This window comes from Alligator mississippiensis, chromosome 13 (assembly GCF_030867095.1).
Source record: "Alligator mississippiensis isolate rAllMis1 chromosome 13, rAllMis1, whole genome shotgun sequence".
Lineage (NCBI taxonomy): Eukaryota > Metazoa > Chordata > Crocodylia > Alligatoridae > Alligator > Alligator mississippiensis.
In genome coordinates, this window is record NC_081836.1 from 59,558,449 (window position 1) to 59,585,974 (window position 27,526).

At 40.2% G+C, this 27,526-nt stretch overlaps 1 protein-coding gene across 1 annotated transcript in view; it reads left to right on the plus strand.

The window, feature by feature from the left end:
• BAIAP3 (BAI1 associated protein 3) overlaps positions 1–27,526 on the plus strand; it is a 71,643-nt gene that overhangs the window by 24,122 nt on the left and 19,995 nt on the right. The window contains exons 6-24 of the mRNA XM_059716777.1: positions 881–940; positions 2,715–2,781; positions 5,840–6,056; positions 6,888–6,932; positions 7,110–7,187; positions 7,884–7,986; positions 10,144–10,251; positions 11,244–11,336; positions 13,023–13,126; positions 14,990–15,107; positions 16,000–16,124; positions 16,239–16,329; positions 17,607–17,663; positions 18,687–18,784; positions 20,029–20,080; positions 20,457–20,608; positions 21,406–21,529; positions 23,849–23,992; positions 25,557–25,649. Coding sequence (XP_059572760.1) covers positions 881–940; positions 2,715–2,781; positions 5,840–6,056; positions 6,888–6,932; positions 7,110–7,187; positions 7,884–7,986; positions 10,144–10,251; positions 11,244–11,336; positions 13,023–13,126; positions 14,990–15,107; positions 16,000–16,124; positions 16,239–16,329; positions 17,607–17,663; positions 18,687–18,784; positions 20,029–20,080; positions 20,457–20,608; positions 21,406–21,529; positions 23,849–23,992; positions 25,557–25,649 — 1,929 coding nt within the window. The remainder of the gene's footprint in view (positions 1–880; positions 941–2,714; positions 2,782–5,839; positions 6,057–6,887; positions 6,933–7,109; positions 7,188–7,883; positions 7,987–10,143; positions 10,252–11,243; positions 11,337–13,022; positions 13,127–14,989; positions 15,108–15,999; positions 16,125–16,238; positions 16,330–17,606; positions 17,664–18,686; positions 18,785–20,028; positions 20,081–20,456; positions 20,609–21,405; positions 21,530–23,848; positions 23,993–25,556; positions 25,650–27,526) is intronic.

The window sequence follows — 27,526 nt, forward strand, 5'->3', positions numbered from 1 at the left end:
TTTGGTTTATCTGTACTTTTTATTGTATGACTCTGCAACCAACTAGCTATATTTGGACATTCATTAAAATTCTGGTTTTATCTAAGGATGGAAAAAGTGATTCAGAGAGAGTGATAAAACTATCTTCTTTTTATCAAACTGAGCCCAAAATAAGCCTATCTGATGGTGTGGGGAAAACTAATTTGGCTGTTTCTACACATGTATGTTTAAAGGTAGAGCTAATGCATTTTTTTTCTTTCTTGCTTATCCTTGCGCTTTGTACTGCCTGGAAGCAGAAGTAATGGTATACCATGGAGGAAAAAAAGGCCATTTACTTGGTATTTCTCCCAACAAGAATTAAAAAAAGATACTAGAGCTCTCATCAGACAGCTCATTCTTGTGAAATTTCCAGCTTGATTCTTGAATCCAAACAAGTTCAGAGTTTCACATAGAACAGATTTGTGTGGGTTGTACAAACAGCTAATGGGACAATTAGGGGAAGACATGAGATGATCATCACAACTTATTATCAGATTTTTTCTGAACAGATGCAGTGATTGATACAGGCGGCATGTAGCAACCTGCTTGAGTTCCTTGGAACTTCCTCTGACCTTCTTGTCATATTAGCAGTAAATCAGAAAATAAGCCATAAGCTGCCCCTTATGTCCAGGCTATGTAGTGGGTCCCTGGAACCCACTTCACATTCTGTGGCAGAGTCACTGCTTACTAAAACGATGGGATTTTTGTAGTGTGTACCCCCTTCCCCTACTACACATCTGGTTTTCAAGTTATTTTTATTCTTATTAAATAGAATAATACAATACAGTTATTAAAGAGTGGCCCTGGAGAGCAGCAAGTAAGTTGATAGCATAAAATAACTGATTTATGTTTTATATTTTAGGTCTTTGGAGTGAGTGTGAATGAGCATGAGGTTATTCTGCAGCGGATCAGGGAGGCAAAGGTAACAAACATATATTCCTCAGTCTTCTAGGAGTATGATGGGCTTATTTGTGTCAATTTAGCACAGGGTTTTCAGTTTTGTTTTTCAATTTTGATAGCTTTAATCCACAATTTTTGAATTCTGCTTTCTTATGTCAAGGGGATCTTATGGAGAATGAGATGTGGGCATGAAGAATTTTATGTTCCTACCCACTTGTCTTTAGGGGCAGTTAGTACACATCTGTGCCGTAAGACAAACTTCTGCTATGTGAGATCGATTACGCAAGACAACAGCATTTATGTACTAATTTTAGTGACCAACAACTTGCCCTCTCAGTTATCAGGAAGATTACTGTCCATAACATCCTGAAGTAAGGAAAACCAAATGAAAAGAGAGTCGCAGATCCTTAGAAGCTAAAGATGGAAAATGGCCATCATGTTATTCAAATCTCTTTCCTGCTCATTATGTTCCCTATGCACTTTAGAGAATGCCTGATTTTCAAATTTCATCCTCTGTCTGGCTAAATGGAGTGAGAATGGTACATGGAGTCTTATTTAGCTTCTCAGTTCTTGTCCTGTAAAGCACGTAGCATACAATTGGTATGATGTTGATTAAAATGATGTATAGTCAGCTCTTCTGGGCTGGGAGCTAGCTGCATTTTGACCTGCCTTTTGTTGTGGTGGTCCTGATCTGTGACTTGGGCTTTTACCCGCTATTGCAGAAAATGGCTTTGGAGAGAATCTTTGGAGAAAGTTGACAGGTGAGCTTTTTTGTGGAGTGTCTCTAGGTAGGCCACTTGTGGAGAATCCTGGATATTTAATGCCATGTCAGGGGATCAGAGCAATTGCAGAGACAGGGCTTTGGCAAGCCTTAGGGAAGTGGGTGGCCATCCCTGTGGCGCACAGCAGATCAGGGAGGGAACAGGCATCACAATGGCAGATAAGGTGGGGAGGAGAAAGTAGAGGTTCAGCTCAGTCTGGGAGTAATGGGCAGGGAGCAGAGCAGCAGACCAGATAAGGGAATTGGTAAAGGTTCAGTTTACTGAAGAGCTTAATTAAATTCTTTTAAGTGTTACTGGCACATGGCAGAAAGATTTGGTGGGGAGAGACATTTATTTGCTTTCTTTACATTCTTCACTGCAAAGCAGCCAAGCCTCTGTTCACTTCCAGAGTGGGTATGTTGGAATTGTAAAAAATTAATTTTCCTTGCTGTTTGTGGTTTTGGGAGGTTCCATGGTTAGTGCTTTTCTATTTCAAAATTAAGCTCTGATATTTATCATAATGCTGATAGTAACAGTAAGTTTCATGGAGATACTGAACCCAACATCTGAGCCTCCATATCTTTTTGCAGTCATTTAGGATGTCCATTCACCTATTATTGGGTATTGATTGTTTATTTTGGGATAATATGGGGCAGTAGTGTATTTGTCTGCTTAAAAAAGAGGTTATCTCTCTAAATAGAAATGTGACGAGATCAGGGGTGGCCAGCCTGTGATTCTGGAGCCACATGCGGCTCTTCAGAAGTTAATATGCGTCTCCTTGAATCTTTTCACAAGCACATGGTGACCAGCTTCCAAATGGTTAGATTCTGAGTTGAGTTCAGACCCTGTGTCTATGAGGGACCCCAAATGGAAGCTGGTCACTGTGTGCTTGTGCAAAGATTCAAGGAGAAGCGTATTAACTTCTGAAGAGCTGCATGTGGTTTCAGAGCTGCAGGTTGGCCACCCTCAGACTAGATAAAGGGCTAGCATATTAATTTTTTTTCTAAATCAAACATTTTTCCTGTATTTTCTTAGGGTCCGGGTTATGCTTTAAAAGTTACAGTTGTGGAAGCAAAGAATCTTCTAGCCAAAGATAGCAATGGTGAGTTCTACTGTTTGTTTTGATATATATATGATGTCTTTCCATATTTTTCATTTGAAAATCTTTAGTTTAACAATGTTTTTATACATGTTAATCATATAGCAAATGGTGAAATCTTCACGGAAAATTCAGTGATTTTAATGGTCTGTACTAAGCATATCAGTTCATCCTGTGGAAGGATTTGATAGACAGAAGAAAACTGGATTGTGACTTCTATGAGGCAGGGTTTATAATTTTATCAATATGCATTGATGGCCTCCCCCACTCCCCAATATACACATTGTTATCCCAATCTTAAGACTATCCCAGGCACAACTTAAAGTACTATAGCTTGTATTCACCTATAACTCCCCCAAAGGGCATTCTTTCTGCTGTGATTTGATGGGGTGCTATGGTATACCAATTTCTCTTAGGTGAGTTTCCCATCAATATATACTCTGCAGTTAAGTGAAGATAGGGGAAAGCTTAGGACCACATAAACTGACCCTAGGATTCTGTAGATTCCTGTTTCCCAGTGGAATCTTTGGGTAGCAATTGGTCAGCTTAGAACGGTCATATTCTGAGTTAGGTTCAATCCCTGCATATATGAGGAACCCCAAAATGTGGAATTCTTGATTTACCTTTTAATGGGACATTGACCTGTACAGATGTCAGAGGACTAAATTGTAGACATCCTGTGACTAAGGATTGATGGAGAAAAAGAATCTCATTAGACACACTCTTCTCTAGCGCTTGTTCTGAGAGTTACATCACCCTCAACATCCTTTCTCATGAGTAAAACAGGACCTCTTCCATGTCCTTTTTCTGATGGCAGAGCACCAGAAGGACTTCATATTTCCTTGATGTCTCACTGATGCTACTCCTGTTTCTCACCCTTTCATATTTTACACTTGTTCTGCCAGACCAACCACTGGAAAAATTGGTGGGTAGTAAGTGGCCCACACAAATGGCAGTAGCCTGCTACTGCTGTGAGTCATTCCCTTAGTCAGTGTTGTAGCAGTGCATGCTGTGAATCTAAAGGTTCTTTGGTTCATGCTTACTGATGACCCATGCCAGAGAGATAGTACAGCTTCATGTGGTAGAATATCTTAGTTAAATTGTTTTAATTGGTTACAAAATAAAACACTCTCCATTAAAGAACCACACGTTAAGGTCAGGTTGCAAAGTCAAGCACTCAGAAATTAAGACAGGAGTGTTAAGGTTGTTCATGTAGGTTTAATACTTCCTACTATGATTGATGATTATATCCTGCTTCATTCATTTTGTAGGATGGACAGTGCACAAAGTAGAGGGTTACAAGAAGAAAGAGGATTTTCTTTTTCAGTTAAAGCACTGGATTGGGGTTAGGAAAAGAGATGAGTTCTATCTCCAGCTCTGCTACAGTTTCCCTGTATAATATTGGGCAAATCTATGCATATGCACCAGTGGATAGAGTTAAGGTTGCACAGGTAACTTCAAATCTGTCTTTTCTAAACCTGTGAGCGCTTGATTTTTTGAGAACAGCTTTCATAATCCTTTAATAGAGTACTGTATGGACAAAAATCTCTTTAACATCAACCAATTATGTTCCAAATCAAGATAACCAGTGCCTCCATGACTAGTCTTTGATGTACTGATGATTGGGTTGTATGTGCCCACTCAAGTGAAGAGTTCCAGATCATTGCTGATTATTTCTGTGAAGCATATGAAGTGCTAGGACTTGCTGTCAACCTCACAAAAATCAAGATCTTTTACCAACTCACCCCAAACCAACCAGCTGGTGTTCCACACATTCCAATTAGAAGACAGTCTTTGGAGAATGTTGAGCATTTCTGATACCTAGGTAGCCACCTTTCCCAAAAAAGGAACATAGATGATGATATTCACAGCGTATAAAATCTGCTGGTGCTGCCTTTTGATATCTCTGAAATTGTCTTCTATGATCATGACATCAGGACCCAAACCACCTTCTTGTCTACCAGGCTGTTGTCATCCCCACCCTGTTATGTGGGGACAAAACTTATACAACATACCAGAAACACCTAAAACCTTGGGAATGTTACTGTTAGCAGCATCTTCAGAAAATCCTCCATGTCAGCTGGAAGGACAACAGAATAAACAGCAGTGTTCTGGCTCAAGCAAACACCACCAGCATTGAAGCCATGTTTATATAGCACCAGCTCCTTTGAACAGGACATGTCATAAGGATGCCTGACAGGTCCTACACTCCCAACTCACCACTTTAGAGGTGGGCAAGAAAAGAGATTGAAGAAGAGACTGAAGTAGTGTGATATTAACATCAATATCTGGGAGACTTAAGTATGGAATTGTCCCAAATGACACTGTGATGTATGACAAGGCATTGATCGCAAACTCGCTTCACTATGGAGGCAGATAGACAAGAGAAAAAAAGGGAAAGAGCTGTGACCTGATATCACCAGGATCTACTCCTTCCTCCTGGAACTGTTTGCCATGTCTGCAGTCAAACTTGTAGATCTTGGACTGGCCTCCTCAGTCATCTACAGACTCACCAGTGACTTCCCCATTTACTGAAAGACTCATCTTTGTATTGGGAACGGATGCCGTTGTATGACTGGAAGGACAGAGACCAGTGTTTTCTGGCCATCCCCCTCCAGGTCTGGCACATTTCTTGGACTAGAAAAGGACTTGGATGGGGGAGGTCATTAAAGAGCAGGAATAGTCTTGACTGGCCTTGTGCTAGCCAAGGATTTTCATGCCAGGAACGTTGTAAGCTGTATATGTGCTGGGTTTTAGGACTTGTTTACACCAGTGGAGTGGTATGAAGGAGCAGTAACATGGGCTAAGAGATCTGACTTTATGGTGGCATTAGAATCGGTGATAGTATTCCTTTCCTCCCTAATGCTGTATTTCCTGACTTTTCTTTCACTGTACAGGCTTTATATTATCCTTTTTAATTTTAATATAGGAAAGTTTCTATGTAAATGTGCTGCTGCACTGCAGGAGTTAGCATGAAACGTACATCTGACCTTTGTCTCTCATAGTGCAACGAGATGATGCCAAAGCAACAAGTGACTCCTCTTCTTTGCTGTTTGGACAGGTTTCAGTGATCCTTATTGCATGCTAGGAATCCTGATAGGACAACAGTACACAAAAGAACCAGAAGAAAAGAAAGAAAGAAAATTTAGTTTCAGAAGAAAAAAGGAGAAGATGGAAAAGTGGTCTAGTGTAAAAGATGCACTCCCAGCAAAGTATATCCAAGTCACAAAAGTCAAGAACAATACCCTAAACCCAGTTTGGAATGAGAACTTTCTTTTGTAAGTATGTTATGTAGTGTGCAGATACCTTACTCTGAACTAGGCCTTGTCCAGCTCTTAGAAGTGCCAGCTAGTTTCTCCTTTAGAGAATGCAGAATTATTCCTTATAGTATACCAGTTAACATCTGTTAAGTAAGTCAGTGAAGGATCAGGAGGTCTCCCAGGCACAGAGAATTTTTTTTCCATTCTTTTCCCCAACTTTAATATGATGAGCCTTCATCAAGAGGAATTACTTTCCTGTTTTTATTGATAAAGTCTTACTTCCTTGAGGAAGGACAGGTCTTACCAGAGAATGTGACACTGTTCTCATCCTGTCCCAAATAAATATTTTTTTCTCCAAAGCAGGTGCTCACCTTTTCATTTTGTCACCTGCACTTCAGTGCATTAAACTTCCATTTTTTGATTTTACTGTCTCAGTTTTGGCGTCTAGCGAACGCTTCCTGCATTACAAGGACAGTAGAACATTTGTGTTATTTTGAAGCCGTTCTGAGCAATAATGACATAATATTTTGTGGCCAACTCTGCTGTTCTGTTGGTTATTGCTTAACTTAATGTTTCAGCTATAAAAAAGCCAATTTTATAGTGGCTTTGGGGAATTATGGCTGAGATTGTAGGGTAGAGAGTGCTTTATATCTGAGAGATGCTGAGGGGCCTTTAGGAATACTTAAGAAGCCTAGGAGGCATCGCACAATAGGCTGTGGGGTGAGCAGGCGTTATACCTGCAGGAACTGTGTCCACAGGGCTGTACAGAGAAATTGTAACAGTTGGAAAAAAATTGAAAATGGTGCTTTTTCTTTCTGTAACTGAACATGAGCTCTTCTTTTTTTGCAGTGAAATAGACAACACTTCCATGGACCAGCTGCACCTGGATATCTGGTACAGTTTTAGTATGGCTACATTTCTCCCCTTTCGTAAGGGACACTAGTCATTTCAGTGGACATGCAAGACAGTTACTTTCGCTAGTGAAGCATAGAAATGCATGTTTCCAAGGCAACGGTAGAGCAGCTTCCTAGGTGGGTAAAACTGACACGCACTTTCTCTTCTTTATTTCAGGGACCATGATGATGATGTATCAGTAGCAGAAGCTTGTAAGAAACTGAATGAAGTATCTGGCTTTAAGGGAATGGGCAGGTACTGTAGAATGGAATGGAAACTCATGCTTCTATTGAGAAAATCTTTAAAACACATTATAGTAGGGAACTATTATACCTTCTGTCTCATCACTTTTGATTCTGTATTCACCTGACTCTTGCTATGTTCTGTGGTACACATGGAAAAAATTCAGCCAGGTTTTCTAAGCAGTCTTCTAAGAGAGAGCCCAGAGGAAAGCCATGTGCATGAGAGAGCTCAGAGGAGAGCCATGTGCATGATTCGAGGTCAAGAGGAGAGGCTGAGAGGCAGGGGACTCTTCAGCCTGGAGAAGCAAAGGCTCAGGGGTGACTTGGTGGCAGCCTATAAGTATGTAAGGGGTGTGCATCAGGAACTGGGTGAACATCTGTTCACCAGGGCACTCCAAGGGAAGACAAGGTCTACCAGTCACAAACTGCTGGAATACCGTTTGTCTATGAAATTATGACCGTTCTCCGCAGTCTGTTTTTTGAGCTCTGAATATGACTCTAAAGTCTTGTTGAAAAAATCTTTATTGGCAGTAGAGTATTTGCATCACTAGAGATGAAGTGAACAACACAGGTCAGTGTTTTCTGTGAGATTTATTTGGATGATAAGTCCCATAGAGCAGACAGCATGTCATGTCTTCCTTTGTGTCAGCTATTGATTAGTAATGAATCAAACAAAAGTTTAATTGTAACCATTTACTCTTTTCACTAGGTATTTTAAACAGATTGTGAAATCAGCCAGGGCTAATGGAACAGCTGGAGCTTCTGAGGACAATGCAGATGACTTCCTGGGCTGCCTTAACATCTCTGTTAATGTAAATCAATAGCAGTTTCTGTCTGAGTTATATGTATAATTTCATGTGTGAAATGATGCCTGTCATTTGAGCGGAATATTTAGAATCACCTGCAAAGTTTATTGAGGAATTATCATGCACATGTGGCTGAGATGATAAATTAGTGAATAGAACCAGTAGCTCTCCATCCTTTTCAGTTTTATTCAATTGTGAATAAAATTTGATTGATACTTTTTAAAACAAGGGATTTGTACATTTTAGGCCATGAGGGGCCATTGTGACTATTCTTTTCTGAACTTATTCTTGTGTGAACTGTAGCATCTGTCTCAAAAAAGTTTCACAATCATAATCTAAAAATTGCCAGTGATGGAGAATCCAGCACAGCCTTGGGTAAGTTATTCCAATGATTTAACCTGTGTTAAAAAAAGAAATTATGCATTATTTCTAGTCTAAATTTGTCTACCTTCAGATTCCGGATTGTGTCAGACCTACGTCCGCTAGAAGAGCCCTCTGTTACCAAATATCTGTTGGTAGATTGTGCTCAAGTGACCACCTACCTTACCATTTGATAAAATAAAGAGGTTGAGCTCTTACAGTCTTCAACTAAAAGGCACATTTTCCAGTCCTTTAATCGTTCTTGTAGCTCCCTTAAATTCTAATTGTGCGGGCCAGGAGCGGTCCGAGGCTTTCGGGAGCCCACAATGGTAGGGCGGGTACTTTTGCATGACGGACTAGAATTAGGCACGGACTCGTAGCGGTTAATTAAAGATTGTTTTACTTACACCGTAGGTGGTCGCGGTGCAGGCAGGAAAAACTTTTTTGAGTTGCAGTTACAGACAAACACAAGTGGAGTTTGCTAGGCTCCACTGAAGACACACGGACGGAGTTTGCTAGACAAACACGACAGAGCTCTGGATACCCTTGACAAGCGCGCAAAACCGTAGATACGTCTTAAGAATTTAACGAACAAGACGGGAAGAGGTTGGTGGTTGATCAGGCCGCCGAACTCCTCTGAGACACACACAAAGTTTCTATTACTCTGCCGCGTGCTCAGAGTCCCCACGAGATGGTTGTGGAGTCCTCTATCACTTGGGCGGAAACTGCTCAAACCTCTTATACGACTAGCAAGCCAATCGCTAGCCACCACGTGGGAATAATTTAGAAACAGCCAATAGTGGGAAACAAATTTACTTACGGGTGGTGGGAACTCCTTTGCACCAGGGTTTTCTCTCTGCAGCTGAGAGTTGCACCGTGCAAAGAAAGCTCCATGTGTCGGGAAATAATTCTGCAGTGCCAATGCGCGCGCACACAATCATTGGATCATGACTCTAATATTAGAAAAAAAGGTCTAAATTCTCCCTAGTGCAAAGCATCCTATCAGTATATCATAGTACAGCATAAGTACAGCAAAACAGTTGTGTTTTATTACAGACTATAAAGCAGTTTTATTGAATATACTTGTGTTGTGCCGCCTGATCCATTAGGGCAGAGCTTATCAGTATATTTGTTTTGGAAAGGATTGGTGGAAAACTGGGAGAGAGCAATTTAAATACTGATGGCAAAATAAATTTGGTTAATGCTTTTGCAGATGTCTTTAAGTACTAAGGGGTATGCATCAGGACCTGGAGGAACACCTGTTTACCAGAGCACCCCAAGGGATGACAAGGTCTAATGGTCACAAACTCCTCCAAAACCATTTCAGGCTGGACATAAGGAAAATTTTCTTTACTGTCCAAGCCCCCAAGGCCTGGAACAGACTCCCCCCAGAGGTGTTACAAGCACCTACTCTGGACTCTTTTAAGAAACCTTTGGACACTTATCTTGCTGGGATCCTTTGATCCTAGCTGACTTCCTGCCCCTTGGGCCTGCTGGACTCGCTGATCTTGCAAGGTCCCTTCCAGCCCTAATGTCTATGAAATCTATAAAATTTAAAGATGCACATTAATAATAAAAATAAAAATCATGGTGTCATGTTATTTATGGACATTTTGAAGAAAAAATTTGTTTTCAAGGTACATGAGAAAAGCTTGGAAAAGGACTGTTCTGGAAGAAACAATTCTGCCTTGTGAACTCTGCTGTTAGGATCTGGTTTTTTTTTCTGCTGATGGTATCTATCAGGCTCATAATGGGTTCCTGTTAAATCACATTTTTTTTTCCTTGGCATATTTTGATTTATAGGGGATTCCTGTTGGTGGTCTAGATAAATGGTTTAAATTGGAACCAAGATCTAGTTCATCTCGAGTGCAAGGAGATTGTCACCTCATTCTCAAACTGGTTATAACTCAGGTAAGAACTGATGTATAAAAACCAAGGGGGAATTGTGCTTGAGTGCTAGTTTGAAATTCTTGGTATTGTATATTTCATTAAGTATTTTACGGCTTTAAACACACACACTTACTCAAAACTAAGGACATTTAATATCATTTTTAACAGCATGGGGTCTTATCTTTAAAAGTGCTGAATAACCTTTTCTGCTGGAATTGGTGTGTCAAACCCTTTGCTTTAGCATGTTGTATTACTGTAGAAATTTAGATGATGAATTTGGTAGTGATTATTTCCTGTATGGTTGGGATAAACTTGGGCAAGCTTTTGAATGTAATACGTTCTTCTTTAGATGTATTGCATTCAAACATATTGCAATACACTTGGTGTTACATGTGGTTGGTTCAATAAAAGATATCACCCACAGAAATCCTAGCCTTTTAGAAAGTGAATGCTTCTTGCAGTTTTTGGTTAGTGTATTATAATTCTTGGGCCATCCTGTTCCAAGTTAGTCCAGGGCAACATTGTGGGAAAAGGCATACTGACTGCCCTGAGGAGCTCTGTGTGCTTTTTTTTTTAAATCGGGGAGACATCTCACTGGACTCACATAATTTGTCTAATATCATTAAGTGGTAATAGCTAAGGGCTGTGTATGAGCACTGCTTGCTTGAGACATGCAAGGGAGGCACAGTCTTCAAAAAATCTGATTTGCCCCTTGCTACCTGGCCTTTCAACCAGTCAAACCTGCAGTCACATGTGGGCCACTCCTGTCTGGCTGGTGTAGAGCAGTGCAGTTTTTTATGGATGTCTAGCAAGTTTGCTGGAAAAGGCAGTTAGAGGAACATAAAATAATAATGAATTTGTACCAAATTTGGCAATGTTGAGATTTGTCTTCCTTACAGGCTTTCTTTTTGCTTCCTAACGAACCTGTACTTTATTAAGCCAAACCAAGACTTCATCAGATGAGTATTAAAATAGATTAAATGTGTTATTGCTGAATGATGTTTCTGTTACAGAGAGATACATTATTATGCAAGAGGACATCAAGCTTAATAATGCATGAAATGCTACTGAGACAGCTGCTGCAATATGAGCATCGACAGAGAGAGGTAAATACCCAATTATTTAATGCTTGAGAGTCCTTTTGTTTGCATTGCTATTTGAGCACTGATTAGAGCAGAACCATCTGTGCTTCTTAACTAATTCCCATTTTACCTGCTATTCTTTCATTATCTAGTTATACTTAAGCTATTACATTTTGTCAAGATATCTCCATTATAATTCTTAAAGGAATGCCAGATGGCATAACTTTTCAAAGGATTTTTCTAAGTTAACATGTTTTATGTGTAGTAAATAAACTTATGTAGAAAAAAAAGAACCCATTAAAATAAACCTTGCCATAATACTATATTTGCCCAAATTCCTGCTGCCTGTTCCATCCCCCCACTCCCCCAGTGCCTGCACGTCCTGGCACCTGCTCCCTTCTTGGTGCCTGGCCCCCACTACTGCCTGTACTCCCAGCTCCCTCCTGCCTCTGCCCATCCCTTCCCTGCCACTGTTGCTTACGGTCTGGCTTCAGCTCTGACTGTGGTATGGCTTTAGTTCTGTTCCCACCCAGAACACAGAGCTGTGGCCAGGCCACGGAACCAAAGCAACCACATTCTCCCTGCCCTGGGTGGGATTGGGACTGGAGCCCTGCCAGTGGGTAGGGAGTGGTAGGGGGAGAGGGTGTGGGCAGCAGATGGGAGAGCAGAGACGGCTGGGGGGCATGCAGCAGCTATGGCTCTGACCTCAAGTCAGAGCCACAGTCAGAGCTGCAACAGCTGCCTGCCCCCACCCTCCACCACCCAGCACTTGAACCCAGATAAGGGGCTTTTTTCTCCATGTTAAATAGGGGAAGAATATCTTGGCTTGGATTTGAGTAGATACAGTAATACAAATCAGTCACGAGGCAGGGGTCTGTTACTTATGGAATTGTTAGAATTAAATTTTAGAAGAACTTGCGTAGCAATACTGTGTCACAAATTACTTTCCATAAAACAAGGGAAGTAATGGATAATGGGGACAAAACCTAATGATTACCAAATCCGGAAAAAAATATAATACATTAAGTGATATCATTACATGTAAAAGAATGTTCAAGAATGATCAAAACACAGTATTCGCTCTGTACATGCAAAGGTGAACTGATTGGCTCGTAGATAAAGGTGCTCTGGTGACTGTGAAATACAAACATCCACTCGCTTTGTGTGGATTTTATTTATTTATTTATTTATTTATTTATTTTAATGACTAGGGCAAAACATTTTGGCTTGGGTCCATGCAGCACAGCTTGTGTGCTCTGTACGGCCAGGAAGTGCTAGTCTGAAGATACATTGGTTTACACATCACAACATTACTTCTCTTATGTTCTAAGGAAAGAGGAGAGCCACTCCATGTAGATAACTGTCTCCTGATGGCCAATTTAAGAAGCACCTGGAGTGCCTGCATCAGAGGTGGCCACACACTTTTGTCCCTTGTAGAAACAGGTTGAATGAGATTAACTTAATGATACCCAGGAAGGGGGAATGGGATTTTTTGGAAACTGCCTAAACTAGACGTTTTGTCTTTTATGCACAGGTATACTGTAAGTCATTGCTTGAACTTCTTAATGGAATTTAGATTACAAAAAGTAATATGTAAAAATCCAACCATGAGAGACCACTGTCTTTGCTTTAAAGTATTAATGAAAGCCATCTCAAGAGGTCTTGAAACTTGTTAAAGCTGCCACTCACATGGTTAAATTATTTTTACAGCCTGATTATTACAACTGGAAAGGAGAAGTGAGCAAATTTGCTTTTACTGTGATTTCTCACCATCGAACACAGACAGACCTTTCACCTTTTCAGAATGCTGTGGTGTGAGTATGGTCCATCAATCTAATTCCTCGTATTTTACGAGGTTGATTCCAAGTCTGCCTTTATTTTTCTTCAAAAAGAGCTGTAAAAATGTACTTGGCTTACCATATTGACTCACATACCACAAACATCCTTCCCCCCTCTAGTTTTAGGAAAACTAGCCATCCAAAATTGGGGTGTATTTCTTAAATGAGGAAACTTATTTCCACACCAGAATGGAGGCATGGAGAGGTTGGAATGACTGCCAGGAGTTCTGCTTCTCTTGCCAAAAGCTGCTGCTGATTAAGCAGTAGCTGTGAGAGGTTTAATGACACTGAGTGGAGGACTCTGTCCCTCCTGCACGTAGTTGGGAGCATTCAGCCATGATGAGCCCATGCTGTGATTGGTAAGATTCTTGTATAAAAAAAAAAAAATCATAATTCTGCCTTCTCAAAAAAAGGTTTGTGCCTCATTCAGGGGCATGTGGCATGCAAGTAAATGCAGTATGTGCAGAGCTAATTTACCATGTAATTGGTAGTTGACTTTGTGCTTGTAGTATTCTTGTTCAGGCAATAAAAATACCAAGTCAGAAATTATTTTAGTCAATTTAACCCTTTGGGTCCTTTCCTTGGTTATTTGATTCTATTGTGAGGTTTTATAAGGGCATTAGCAGTTGAAGGTCTTTATCGGGAGTGTTCAATTTATAATCAGGTGAAAAACTCTTTTCCCTAAAGTCATACATCATCATAGGAAAGTGGTAGTGGAGTAGACCTCATGAGGTCATTTAGTCCAGTCCCCTGCTCAAGACAGGATCTTCCCTGACTAAACCATCCCAGTCAAGGGTCTATCCAGCCTGTTGTTAAAAATTTCCAAGGATGTGGATTCCACAACTTTTCTATGTAGTCTGTTCCAATGTGTGACCACCCTCATAATCAAAAACTTCCTTCTGATCTCTGACCTGCATTTCCTTTGCTGCAGCTCGAGGTCCTTGTTCCCAGTCCTATCCCCTATGGCCATAGAAAAAGCCAATCTCCACCATCTCTGTCATTGCTCTTCAGGTATTTGAAGACTGAAGAGCCCCCTTAGTCTTATTTTCAGACTAATTAACCCCAGGTCTTTCAGCCTTTCCTATACGCTATGATTCCCAAGCATCTAATCAATTTTTGTCGCACCTTGCTGGACTCTCTCCAGTATGTCCATATCCTTCTTGAAGTGTAGGGCCCTAAACAGTTCTCCAGGTGAATCCTCACCAGTGCTGAATAGAGTGGAAGAATCACTTCCCTTGATCTACAAATGACACTCCTGTTGATACGAACCAGTATACAGTTGGCCTTTTCGCAACAAGAATACACTGGTGGCTTATGGTCTACTGTAACCCCCAGGCATTTTGCTGCAGTATTGGCTAGTCATTCCCTGTCTGGGGACATGTAGTTGACTTGTAATCAGAGTGGCTTTGCACAGTGGGTGGCTCTGGTGCAAGGTGGGCTGGTGCTTCTGACCCTGCTGCTGCTGCCACTTGTTTGCTGCCTGCTTGTGGGAAAGGTGATGCCTTCTCCCCAGCTGCTGGGTGGCACAGGTAAAGCCCCCCAGTTCTGCTGGCTGGATCTGGTGGTTCCATGGGCTGTATGTTGCTGATACCTGCTGTAAGGAGGTGGGCAAAGATCTTGTTTCTTGAAATATTAAAAATTGGACTGGGCTGAACAATTAATCAGTAAACATACAGAAAGACATTAGCAAGTAGGAGGGATATAGTTAATATTTCCCACTTCTGGACATTATGATTCTATCAGAGATGTAGATATGGGGCTAAAAAAGAAAAATAAATGTTGACAAGGTGAAGGAAATTGAGTTGCTAATAAATTTGTTTCTCTTTGTGTAACACTAAGGCAATGGCAGACATGTAGCAAACTCCATCAGAAATGGAACATGGACTATTCTTACCTTCTGGAGCTCTTAAAACACATTGAGGAACAATGGGATCCTGCTGTTCTTCAGAGAGAGCAGGTGAGTATATCAGTTGCAGAAATTTTCCATCTGAACGCAATTTAGAAAAGAGAAATTTGTTAACATTAAGCACGAAAGAGGAAAAACATGGAGGCGTGTCTCACCGCTGTCCTGCACCAAGCTCAATATAAGTAAAGATCGTAGGTCTACAAAATACACTTTTTTTTAACCTAGTTTTGACCAGTGCTATTAGCCAAATGTCATTTTCCTGCAGGTTGTTTTTCCTGAGGAGGAGTGACTGATGATGAAATCACGTAATTGTTTATTTTACAAAGAAATGTCATGCAATTCATTTCTCTGAAAAAATAAGTATGTTGTTGTCTACGAAAGTTTACGCCTCTCTGAACCAATTAGTCTCTAACCCTAACCCTGCCCTGCCTCCTGCCTGACTGCAGATAAACAGTTAACCAGCTCTGAAAACAGAAGGAATCAAAGAAGAAGTATTGTTTGCTCATGGCTTCAAGCCTTTTTTGGGGAGTACTAAACTCGAAAATACTCTTAAATAGCCTTTTTCTCAGGGTTGTGCTACCAGTTTTTCTTCAGTAATGTACCTAAGGGCAGCACCGTAAGTGCTGACAGGGGGTGGGACAGGGCACAGAACAATATCAGTTGCTGATGCCACTGCACCAGTGGCACCAGCAGCCAGAGGTTGCCACTGCCCCCATGCATCACCTCTGTTCTGAGCACCAGCTGCTTTGTTACACCTCTTATCCTTCTGTCACATTCTTCCGTGCCATTTTCTCACAGCTCTTTTGTTTCTGCTGTTTTTCTCTCAGACACTGGGACAGTGCATTTCCAGTTCTTCAGTAACTTAACTCTTTGTTGTCTGTATCAGTGCGTCAGGAAACCAACTGGGTTGCTTTTATTTTTATTTTATTTTATTTTTTTACAGGAGGAGAACTTGGCTGAAAGTTTTAATAGCTTTGCTGAACACTGTCTCTTGCAGTTGAGGAAATTAAGGGAGATATTCCCTGTTGCTAACAGCATTGCCATTGGGCGTTTGGAATTCTTATTGAGGTATGGATCTTTTTGATAACCGTTGGAACTCACATTTACTTTAATTAGTGTTCACTGGTATACCTCTGCTTCTGAATTGTCCTGGGTTGCATTTTTCTCTTATTTCTTTCTTAGGTGTCTCAGTCAGATCTATAGCATGCAGCCTTTCCAAAGTGTTTGCCCCTTTCATAATGAGCTTCATGTAGAAATTGCAACTGCTTTAAAGGTATTTTACCAAATTTTTTTTTCTCTTTCTTTAGCTTGGTGAAAATATGATTTTTTTTTTTTCCTAGCTGACACACGGAACAAATCAGGATTTTAATGGGGAATTATCAGTGAATATCTGTATTTCTGTTGGGTCCTTTTGGGGTGAAATTCAGTATTTATACCAATGATGGGGAAATAAATATTTGCTGATTGAGATACCTCAGAGTTGGTGGAGCATTATATAATGGGAAAAACAAGCCATTTGGTACAGAGCAATCTGGAGTCCTTGGTTAAAGGATACAATCAGAGGATATGCGTCTTGTTACAATCAAATACCAGGTTGTCTGTTTATGGACAGGGCTGTAGGCCATATTGGCAGGAGGATTGTAATAAGAAAAGTAGTAGCCGGGGGGAAAGGGGGGTATTTGGGTGGTCTCTGGTGATGACAAATTGAGCGTGAGTTCCTGAATTACAATCATGCACAACAAAGTTAGGGACTTATCCCCTTCATCTTGGGGGTCTGATGTACCTGCCACTGTCTGTCCTGGTTGCTTCCAAAGCTACCATCACTCCCTCAGGACTGTCTGGAGTGAGCCTCAGTCAGTAGCAGTGCAGGTATGTGGCCAACTTCCATCACTCAGCAACGATCCTCAGTCAGGACAATTTCTGCAACATATTTAAGTCTGACAACTTCCAGCTTCTAGGTGTTATGCTGAATGTTTTGGCAGAGTCTCGGTGATCTTACTCAAAAATGAAGAGAGTTCAGTAAGGCCTCAGGGGTGCCAGAGGCCAAGGAAGGGTTTGTAGAATAGAAGCCACAAGGACTTGGTTATGGGCAACTGGCACACCCCTCTGTCAACAGGAGCCTGCAACCAGAAAGGATGTAGTTCCAAATGACAGGTTACTACAAGAAAATCTTTCAGTACCTTCAGAATCTCAGTGAATAGCACTGGCCTAAACTTAAGCAGACAAGAATTAACAATAGCTTGTACTGCCATCAGAGACTTTGCTTAGGGCTGTGGAAATTTATCCACAAGGAAACGAGAAGTTTCCTGTCTTCAGGAAGAACTCTATCATCTACTGAAATTGTAATTAGTTGGCATGTACTGTGAGTTCTTCAGACATAAATACGGTGACAGTTACTTAAGGAGCTGCGTTCTGTTTTTTTGGTTACACAAATAGAACTCCTTTGACATCCATACGATTGAAAAAGTGCAACTGAAAGTAGTATTTGGTCTTCTTTTTGAGTTTGGGGTTATAGAATATCTATAGCCGGTCTTTTATACCCTGTTTCAGAAAGGTACGCTGGAATGGTATGAGGAAATGCAGATCAAGGAAAGACTCAAGAGAAAGGTGAGAAATAGAATTAAAAAAACAAACAATACTGGAACTTTAAAAATGTCTTAGTTCTTGTCTCTGACTGTTTCCTCAGTCCTGCTTGAAGCCAAGAGGAGGGAGGATGTTTTGGGGACTAAAGCATTGGCCAGAAAGCCAGGGTATTTGGATTCTGTTCCCCACCCTTGCAAGATCTTCCTTTCTTGACCTTGGTTAGCTCCTTTCATGTTCTACTTCTCTACTTCCAAGGGATGTTATGAAACTTAAATCAGTAGGTTTGTACTGTAACGTTAAGCCATGGTCCATTGATGGAGCAGAACAGATATAGGCTGCCTGGCAACAGCACTGGGGAAAGGATATAGTAGACCAGGGATATGCCATGCCTCCAGGACCATCAGTGAGGTGTAGTTGCTGTTCCTGGGTAGAGAGACAGCGTGACACACATCCCTCCTTGTGTACTGGGGAAACATGGCTCTGCTTCCCCTTGTCTCTCAGTGAACTTTCTGCAGCGGCTCTTGCCCTGTGAATTTTTTGTATTCTTTGCAAATTGATGAGATTCTTTGTAGTCATTGCCCATAAAATGTTACAAAAGTACAGAATAATTTTAAGTGAATTAGGATTTTATATGTGAGTGTCTTTTGTAAAGTTATTTTGTTTCATCTTTGGTGAGGGATAAATTAACTAAAGATGCATGATCAAAACTAAGCAGAATTCTCTTTTTGTTAAAACCTCGATTATTTAATATTGGAAACTATGTAAACATGCTTATTTGTAAGATTTAGGGGTTGACAATCTGATGATGTATATTGGAAAATTAAACTAATTCAAGGTTTGTAACAGTCTGCCCCTTCATAACATGTCATGATCATGGTTAGTAAATGCCTTTATTTCTTGTAACCAGTCTTTACATTTTGGAATATATTGCACTTTATTACACTCAAATGTAGAGAAATGCTATTTTTACACTTGAATTGGGGACTGAATTTATTTTCAGGGCCAACTGAAAGAAAAACCTGTAACTGACACCTTTGTTTGTTTCAGAGTGAGACTGAGCACCTTCATAGCCTAATAAAACTAGTGGATGCAGTTCACAGAGATCTACAAATGAGCCAAAGTGTCTATAATAAACTGTTTGTCAGGTAGAACCTAAATCCTTCACTTGCAGCATGTGTTTGTGAGTCTGTTTCTTTAGCTCATAATATTCAGGAATTAAATCCGTTTTGGTGATGCTAAGCATTTTGCCCCTTCTGAAGTTTCTATAGCAGCACAGTGTTCTTCATTCCCAGGTCATTAAGTAGAGAAGAAACCTAATTAATTTTTTGGTAGATGCTCTGTGTTTGTCTCAGAGCTTCAAAAGACAGTAGCAGAGGTCTAGCAAGATACGTCAGTGCTGGGCGCAGAGGTGGGCTGGGGGGGGGGTGAGATTATACTGCCCACTAGAGAGCAGAGGGGAGAGCAGGGGAGGGGGAGCAGCATCTCACCTGTCCCTGCTCTCTGTGCTTGGATGGCTGCTGTTATGGCTCTTGCCTGCCTGGTGCTATGCCCAGGCTCTGCAGGGCTGCCCCTGCTGTCAAAATGACTCCTGGGGCAGAGGGAACCATACTGGGAGCCCCCTCCAAGTTGGCACCCAGGGCTGGTGCCCACTTTCTCCACCCTAGTTACGGTATTGGTCACTAGCATTACATAATGATAGCCTAATGCTGAATGATTGGTTTAGGTATATGGGGACATCAGTACTAAGCAGAAATGTAGAAGGGTTTGTCGATTAACCAGTATGAACCTCCTGGTCTAAATATACTGAACATTGCATAAAATAAAATGTTTTTAATTACTTCTCCAGTAGTTGTGTTTTAGCATGACTTCACTTTGGGATTCATTTTCACATTTATTGTACTACTGGCAAACACCCTTGGCAGATAGCTGTCAGTAAAATTCTGCCTTTTCACTGATGCAGTTTTTCTCTTTCACACTCAGTTCTGTATTCAATTATTTTATAACTGCTATGAATTCCTTTTCTTTAGTGATACAGATGAATATGGCCCATGTAGGTTCTTTCTAGGTATTCAAATAAGAGAGTGGTAGGATGTCAAAAATATATAGATGGAAATTTAATTTAAAAAATACAATCTTTTTTATTATAGTGTGAAGATTTGTAGGTCTAATCATGAAGCCACTCAGGCTAATGGGAGCAGCTTTCTAAAGCTTATACTTTATGGATTTTTGTAAAGATGTTTACGTTGTTGATTTATAAGATATTATAATTCACAGAATACATGATTGTATCCAAATATGTGAATATATGGGGGAAAGGACTAAATTTGTTTAAGAATGGCCTTTCACAGTTCTTTGGCAGGGAGTAACTGTTTTTCCCACTTTTTTGTAGTATTGTGAAGGTAGACTTGTTTCCTATTTCCTATTGGCAGCTAGACAAATTGGTAAGAGTGACATGTATGTCTGCATTGTGTATGTAGCTGCAGTTCTTCTTCGGGTGTCATTTCAGAGTTAGTTTTTATTTTATTTTGCATTAATTTGCAATCACCACACAGTAAGGTAGACAATTTCAAGCTTCAGCAATGTCCATAGTTGTATATTTGGCTTTGCTTTCTGTAAATCTTGGCTAAGCTTTGCAGTATCATGTGGAAAACCTGCAATAGTCTTTCTTTTATTTTCTGTTTCTTCTACAAAAACTTTCAAGATATAAATTAAACAATTTGGTTAAACATCCCTTTCATTGTACTTGACCCTTTTCCAACAGAGCTTGGATTTCTTAATGAGAGAGGTTGTTTTTTTTGTTTTTTCAATTCACAACAGGTAGCTGATGATGTCAGTGTTGCTATGGAAGAAGTAAATGTGAAGCTGGAACAGGAGGATTGCAAACTGAAACCTTACATTGGAGAACTCATATTTGAACTTCATATCACCTTGAATGAAATAAAACGTTTTCAAGAATGTCTCCCTTTGAAGTAAGTGAAACTGTTTCCCATCCTGTTCCTGCTTCATCTTGATGTAATTTGTATAGTAAATCAGACCACACTGTGCCAAGCAGTTGGGCCTTAGCAGTTTTGTCAGAATAAAATTTTTAGAATGCTTGGGAGAAATGTCCCTCATAGAAATCTAAGGATATTATTCTTGTCTTATCCTCAGTGGATGTAGAGAACAACTGATCACCATCCACTGTATAACAAACCTATTTGTATCAAATATACCTTCTGACTTTTTTCCAGACTGTATAGTCCACATTCTTTCAACTTTTCCTAATTTGCCATGTTTTCTGGCCCTGTAATCACTTCTTTTGCTCTCCTTTTGGACTTTCTGCAGTTCATCCATGTCTTTCTTGAAGTGCAGTGCCCAAAATGGGACATAGTACTGTAGGCAAGGCCTCACTGGTACTCAACGGAGGAAGAATTGCTTCTGTTTGTTCATATTAGTATGTTGTTAGCTTTTTTTGCAACAATGTGATCCAGAGGCAGCCAGCAACCCTCTATGCATCCATCCTACTTTATAGAGACCTTGCATGCTAGGAAATAAGGGTGGTAGGAAGTGGGGTGCGGTTAAGATGGCTCTATCCTCTTTATTCTGGGCTGGACGGGGTGTACGCTCCATCCCAGCTGTCTCCGGTCACTAGAAAGTTCTCCAGCAAGTGTACTAGATATGTACATACCAATACTGGAATACATATATGGACTGCATATCTTAAAGAACATACATTAGTGTGCAGGTGAATTACCTTTTAGAAACATTCTCTCATCTTTTTGTATAGAGACAATAAGTCTTTGACCCTATCAGGATTTCATGAGTTGTTCAAAATCCCAATCCATATGTTGTTGAGGACATTACATGAAAAAACATGTGAAAGAATACAAAAGGCAGTGCAAAAAGACAAGGTGAGTGTTATAAGTAATAACAATAGACTGTGCTGTTTTTCACCCTGTTGGTGTTTGTATTTTTGGGGTTTTTTTCTGGTTTAAGACTGATACCCATTTACAAACTAGTCTAAAGTTTGCTTTATGTCCCTTCCATTAACTGCTCTGGAATTGTGAGTTTTCATGACAACAAAATATGCCAGGCAGCAATGGTGAGAAATCAGACTCTTACAATACTTCCGTTGACTAACTGGTGGTTTCAGACATGGCAGAATTTCTCTCTTGAATAAATCACAGAATGTTTCTTCAAGCTCAGTACATTTCTTCAAACTCAGTTACATTTTTCTCTGTTTTGCATGATGTTGTTGGGTATTACAGTTATTCTGTGCAGCCATCAGTGTAACCATTTTTCCAGCTCTGCATAGTCTGGGATGCAAAGATTAAGTTTTCCCTTTGCTTTTTCTTAGCCATGTGCTTCTCTTTAAAAGAGAAAAGCAGTCAAATGCAAATAGATTTTAAGCACATAAGAAATCTTTATAGTCATTCAGGCTGAACTGCCAGGTACAGGCTAAATTCCTGCATTCTAGATCTTGTTGTTGAATTAGAAAATATTTTTTACAGAGAAAAATTATTCTTTCCCTGAGTGACAACTGTTTTGCAACCCCTTGATTTCACTTAGTATTGTTTTTTGCTTCCTCAGAGGGGAAAAAAGGGAATATTAACAGTATTGGGGAAGAGGTAAACAGTTTCTGTGTTGCCTTTGGTTGCAACTCCAGTGTTTGTAAATGTGCCTTCTTTTTCCCTGCCATTCCTTCAATCTGATACCTCCTATGTTGGCGAAAGCTGCAGCATGGAGCTAGCTTGAGGCATCTCTTGTTACTAGAGCTGCATTAGACTTCTGCTATTACACACAACAAAAACTTGTATCTCTGTCTTGGGGTTTTTTCCATTTTGTTTGTTTGTTTGTAAAACAAAGCTGTTCATCTCTTTTAAAGGTGGCTTTTCTTTCACTTCAGACAAACTTATTGAATAATTTAGTTATATCTGCACATAATTATTGAGTGTTTTAAAATTCTTGCAATTAATAATATTCTCAACAAATTATTTAGCCAGTTGTCTTCCCATTTCCATTCAAATAACTCCATTATCCCTGTAGGACTTTGGAGTGGAAGCTGAACATTTAAGATTTGTCACATGCAGTTTATTCTTTTGCTTTTTTCTTCCCAAGGAGAAAACTGCGTCCTCGGGATAGTGTGTGTTATTTTTGTTTGTTTTAATTGGAGGAAAAAGGCCAAATGAATGACCTGTGCTTTTGGAGCGGAATGTGGAGTAGAACAGGCCGCTGTCCAACTTCACCATACTAGTCACTGATGGACACTCAGTGAAGGACATTCATAGGGGAAAGGCTCATCAGTAGGTCTTGAACGTACTAGATAAGGGGTACCACATCTGAATCAGACCTTCTTAAACCTCTGAATGCTGGAAAGGGCAGTGGGAGAGGAGGAAGGGGCAGTAACCCACACCCCTCTCCTCAGCATCCACTCCCTGCACCAGAGAGACAGGACACGGGTGTAGGGGGACCTATGGTCTGACCCCGGAAATGGCAATACTTATTTTCTTATGTTCTTAATGCTTGATCTTCCTGGGAAAGGAGTGTGTTCCAGACCATTGTTTAGGATGTCAGTTCTTCACAGGGACTCAGGAAAGCATGGAGAAAACTCCATGTAGCCCACAGTTTTTGCCTCTGAGAAACTTGGAAGAGCGGTGTGGTTGTGGCTCTCTCTCTCTTATTCCCTGGGGTACAATAGTCTGGAACAGGGCTATCGGACTGGTAGTCTGTGGGCCGTATGTGACCCACATGGGGTTAATTTGTCCCCCCCCCCCCAGGCTTCCACCTAGCTACTATTTCCCCCATTGCTCTGGCTGCAGAAGCAGCTGGGGGCTCCAGGCTCCAACGGGGCAGGGCAGTGAAGTGCAGTGCAGCCCACAGTGTTGGGGGACCCCACAATCCAGGATGCCTAGGAGGCATGATACATCTGGGGAGACACAGCTGGGGAGCTTAGTATGAAGGGTGCCCAGGTGGGGGCCAAGCAGTATATGGCCCCCACTAGTGCGGCCTGTGGGTGGTGCAGCTCCTTGCCCCTTGGATGTTGGACAGCTGTGGTCTGGAAGATACAAAAGGCGCAGAAGTGACCACTGCATACTGCTGTTCAAAAAGAAAGTGGTGATCACTTGTTCATGTGGAGTAAAATCTGTGAGGACAGAACATCTCAAGAACCCGTTAACATTGGTCAGGAGCTGTTCTTTAGTCTCAGCTGAAGCCTTGTTTCTTTTGTGCAGCTGGAGTCTGTGGATTCGGTTTCAAAGTACAGCAGCTCTGCAGTTGACGTAACAGTCTGTTTCTCGCTAATGAAAGAGCTTTGGCTCCAGCTTTCCTGGCCTGATGCCACAGAAGCCTTTACTTTTATAACTCAACTTGTGGATGTAAGTTACGAAGTGCAAGTATGTCTTATTACAGTTGCTTTTTCGTTAGAAGGTGTGATGTATGAAATAAGATTTTTTCACTGAAAAATGACTTTCAGAGAAACCCCACACACAAATGGCAAAATTGTTTTACTAGCTTCACTTTTGGCGGTGTAATGAATTTAGGGTTAATTTGAAAATTAAATATTATATTCATGTTTAAAGAACTGAAATGCTCTTAATAAGGGGAATCTTCCAGCTGATCTTGGTTACTTTGCATAAAAGTACTGTATTTCCCTATGAAAGTAAGGTCTATTGTGTTGGACCTTCCGTTGTTTGGATATTGTTCATAAAATATTTTTGTATTTCAAAAGGCCCTCAAAAGCATTGATCTTTTGTAAAAATAGTAAGATTTCAAACGCGTTTGTCAGGTGACTTGGAAGGTAGTTTCTTCATCAGTTTTCTTAACTGTCTGTTGGTACATGTGAATAACTTAGATGTGCTAGTGTTAGAGTTATGTTGCAACTGTGATGGTCCAGGAAATGCAAGAATTTCTGTGGGTGAAATCTTTTATTAGACTAACCAAATGCAATGCGTTTTTGTCTTCAAAAGCTTGTCTAAGTCTATCCCAACCATGCAGTTGGTTCAGTAGAAGGTATCACGTACAAAAATCTTTGTCTCTTAGATGCAACTCTGATTTTTGGGGAAACCTGCAAATATTTTTCCATTATTTTCCCTTCTTTTCTATTAGTAATTGAATAGGCTATAAATCATAAATGCCATACTGTCATACCTGCAGGTCCAGTAGCTTGGTATTCTCTATCTCACAGTGGTAGTGCATGCTCATATGTGCTGTTCCCCAGGACTGTGTGATCGTGTAACACAATATGCTGTTATGGTGCATATGTGCAAAGATTCTTGTATCACACTGGGTGTAAACAGAAATAACCCTGCTTACTTGAATGGAGTTGAAATTAGGAGAAATGTGAATAAGAATGAGACTCTCTAACTCTTTTTGCTTTTGTTTTGTTTTTTATTTAAAAACATAACCTTGTTGGAGAACTAAAACTTTCTTAGGAGACCATGAATAGCTTCTACATTTGTGCTTACTGTGAATAGAAATTGCTTGTGGTCTGCTACAAGGTGCTCAGCACATGGCAGTGCTGAGTGGGGTTAATTTTCAGTAACCCCACTTAAATTGTAACCCACAGTAATCTGGATGTAGGTATTAATGGTTAACATTTAATAAATTTGCCATGCACACTTTGTTCACTAAATGGTTTTCATACTTTTTTGTGGCTGTCTGGGACTCTTTTCAATGACACTTCAACTTGCTGGCTAATTTTACATTGTCTTTCATTTTATTTTTCTCCTTTAAAAAATAATGGATTGCCTCTCTGTTGGTGCACTGAGGAGCTTGAAACAGCAGTTGCAATTCCTGAATCTAAAGTAGTGCTAGTAATCAAATGGCAAGTTCATACAAGCTTTTTTAAAAGACAGAGCACTGAAAATTAAACTCCTGCTGTGTTTCATAAATGTTTAATTGAATCTTTTTAATAGATTCCTTCTTTCCACCTCATTACAGGATATCAGCAGGGCAGCTATTCAATACTCAGAACTGATCAGACGAAAAGTTGATAAAAGCCACCATTCAGAAAGTGGAGTTATGACTGAGCAGGTGCGTGAGGTGTGATGAAATGAAAGAATGAAGCAGTGTTTTCCACACCAGTGTTTATGCAGTTTAATAATATCTTATCCTTAAACATGCTTAAAATAAAGTTAGGCAGAAGGTAGGGCAGGGTACACCTTAGAAATTAATGGTTCAGGGAGGTGTGGCGCATTTGAACAAAACATTCTGTTTGACTTTATTTTAAAGGGGAAGTCAAATCACAAAGCATAATTCTACAAGTGTCTCTCTATTGGGTTTCTTTAGTTTCCTTAATTAGTTTCTTTTACATATAGTAAGAGTGTATGTGTATGCACATGTGCTCATGTGTATTACCTACTCCTCTTGAATAGGATAGTCTTTTAAGAGAAATCCTTCTCTTTCATGATTATCCAATTGTGGATTTTTGGCTATTTATTTTTTTTGACAATTTAACTTTTCTTTAGTAACTCCAGTTTGCCTTAACATTTTTCTATTTAACCTTTTTCCCACTTGATTTTGTTCTCAAATTAGAAAAAAAAAGCCCTTTTGATACACTTATAGTACTGGGTGGGATTAGTTTCTATTTACTCTTAATGTAATTGGGTCATGATACAAAGAGAAACCCTAGTTATAATGATGTCCTCAGTAGTCACTAGTCATGTTGGGTGTGTAACATTTAGAAATTTTAGTGAGTGATGTTTTATTGTGGAGTGCATGCATCTCCAAATACAAATTCCTGATAACATGTTTTCTGTTTCTAGATGCTACAAATATTATCTGCCACTCTCCTGTTTTCTGCTTGGTTAGTTGTCTGTAGTGCACACCCATCAATATCTTTTGGGGACATTGATCCACATGCAGTCTGGAGCATGAAGTTTAGAGTTAATAGTAACTCCATAACATGGAGCTTTCATGCTGAATGCTGATCCCTCCCATTTTCTGTCCTATCCAGCCTAAAGTGGTCATAACCAGTAATTATAGCATTCCAATCCTGTTAATTATCCTGCTGTGTTTCAGTAATACCACTTATCCAATTTCCTCTCATCAGTCAGAATGTATAGTTCATCTTGTTTTTGTCCAGTTCCCTGTACATTGGATATAACAATATTACTGAAAAATGGCAGGGTGTTTCAGGTCTTCATAGAACTTGAGCATTCCACTTTCCTGTTTGTTGGTAGAGTCTGAGAGATGCATTTTTGCATAGATTAAGCTTCCCTTGGAAAAGAAAAATAACTTTCTGTCTTATTAATATAACTTTCCAAATATGAACTCAGTATATGTAATATGGTGTTATCTTCCTAAGTTTGTATGGTGCTATCTTCAATTTCTTTGTTTCAGTTCAGAGCTTCCCCAAGTACTAGTAGCAGTAGAATGAATATGACAAACTCATCAGCTTTGTAACTGCCTAAAAGCTTCTGAGTAGCAACCTGGAAGCTGACGAGGAGTGTGTTGGTTTTACATTACTGTGTGCTGCTGCAGACATTGGAGTTAGACAAGGGAAGGGAAGAATCCAGGAAATGGGGTGTGCAAGAGAACAGTAGAGACTCTTCTGTTCACATTTTGAAGTAGCTAAGAGTCCAGTTGATTTGGAAAAAGACACAGAGACAGCTGATACTTTCCAGCTGCCAGAGGATTTAGATAAAAGTGCCTTCAAAGTGAATGGGTTTTAAGCAACCATAAACTAGAACAGAGAATAGAGCTTCAAATTAATGGCCAGGGGCATCCTTTTAATAGCAGCCCTATTACTCTCCCCCTGCCTGTCATACTGGGAGAGAGTATTTGTATTTGTTACCTGATTTTTTTTTTTTTTATCCTGGGGCCTCACCAGTAGCCACTTCTTTGGGCTCCTGTACCTGATATCAGTTTCTCATGCCACTTTTTTTAGTTTGCAGGTAAGTTCCTCTTCT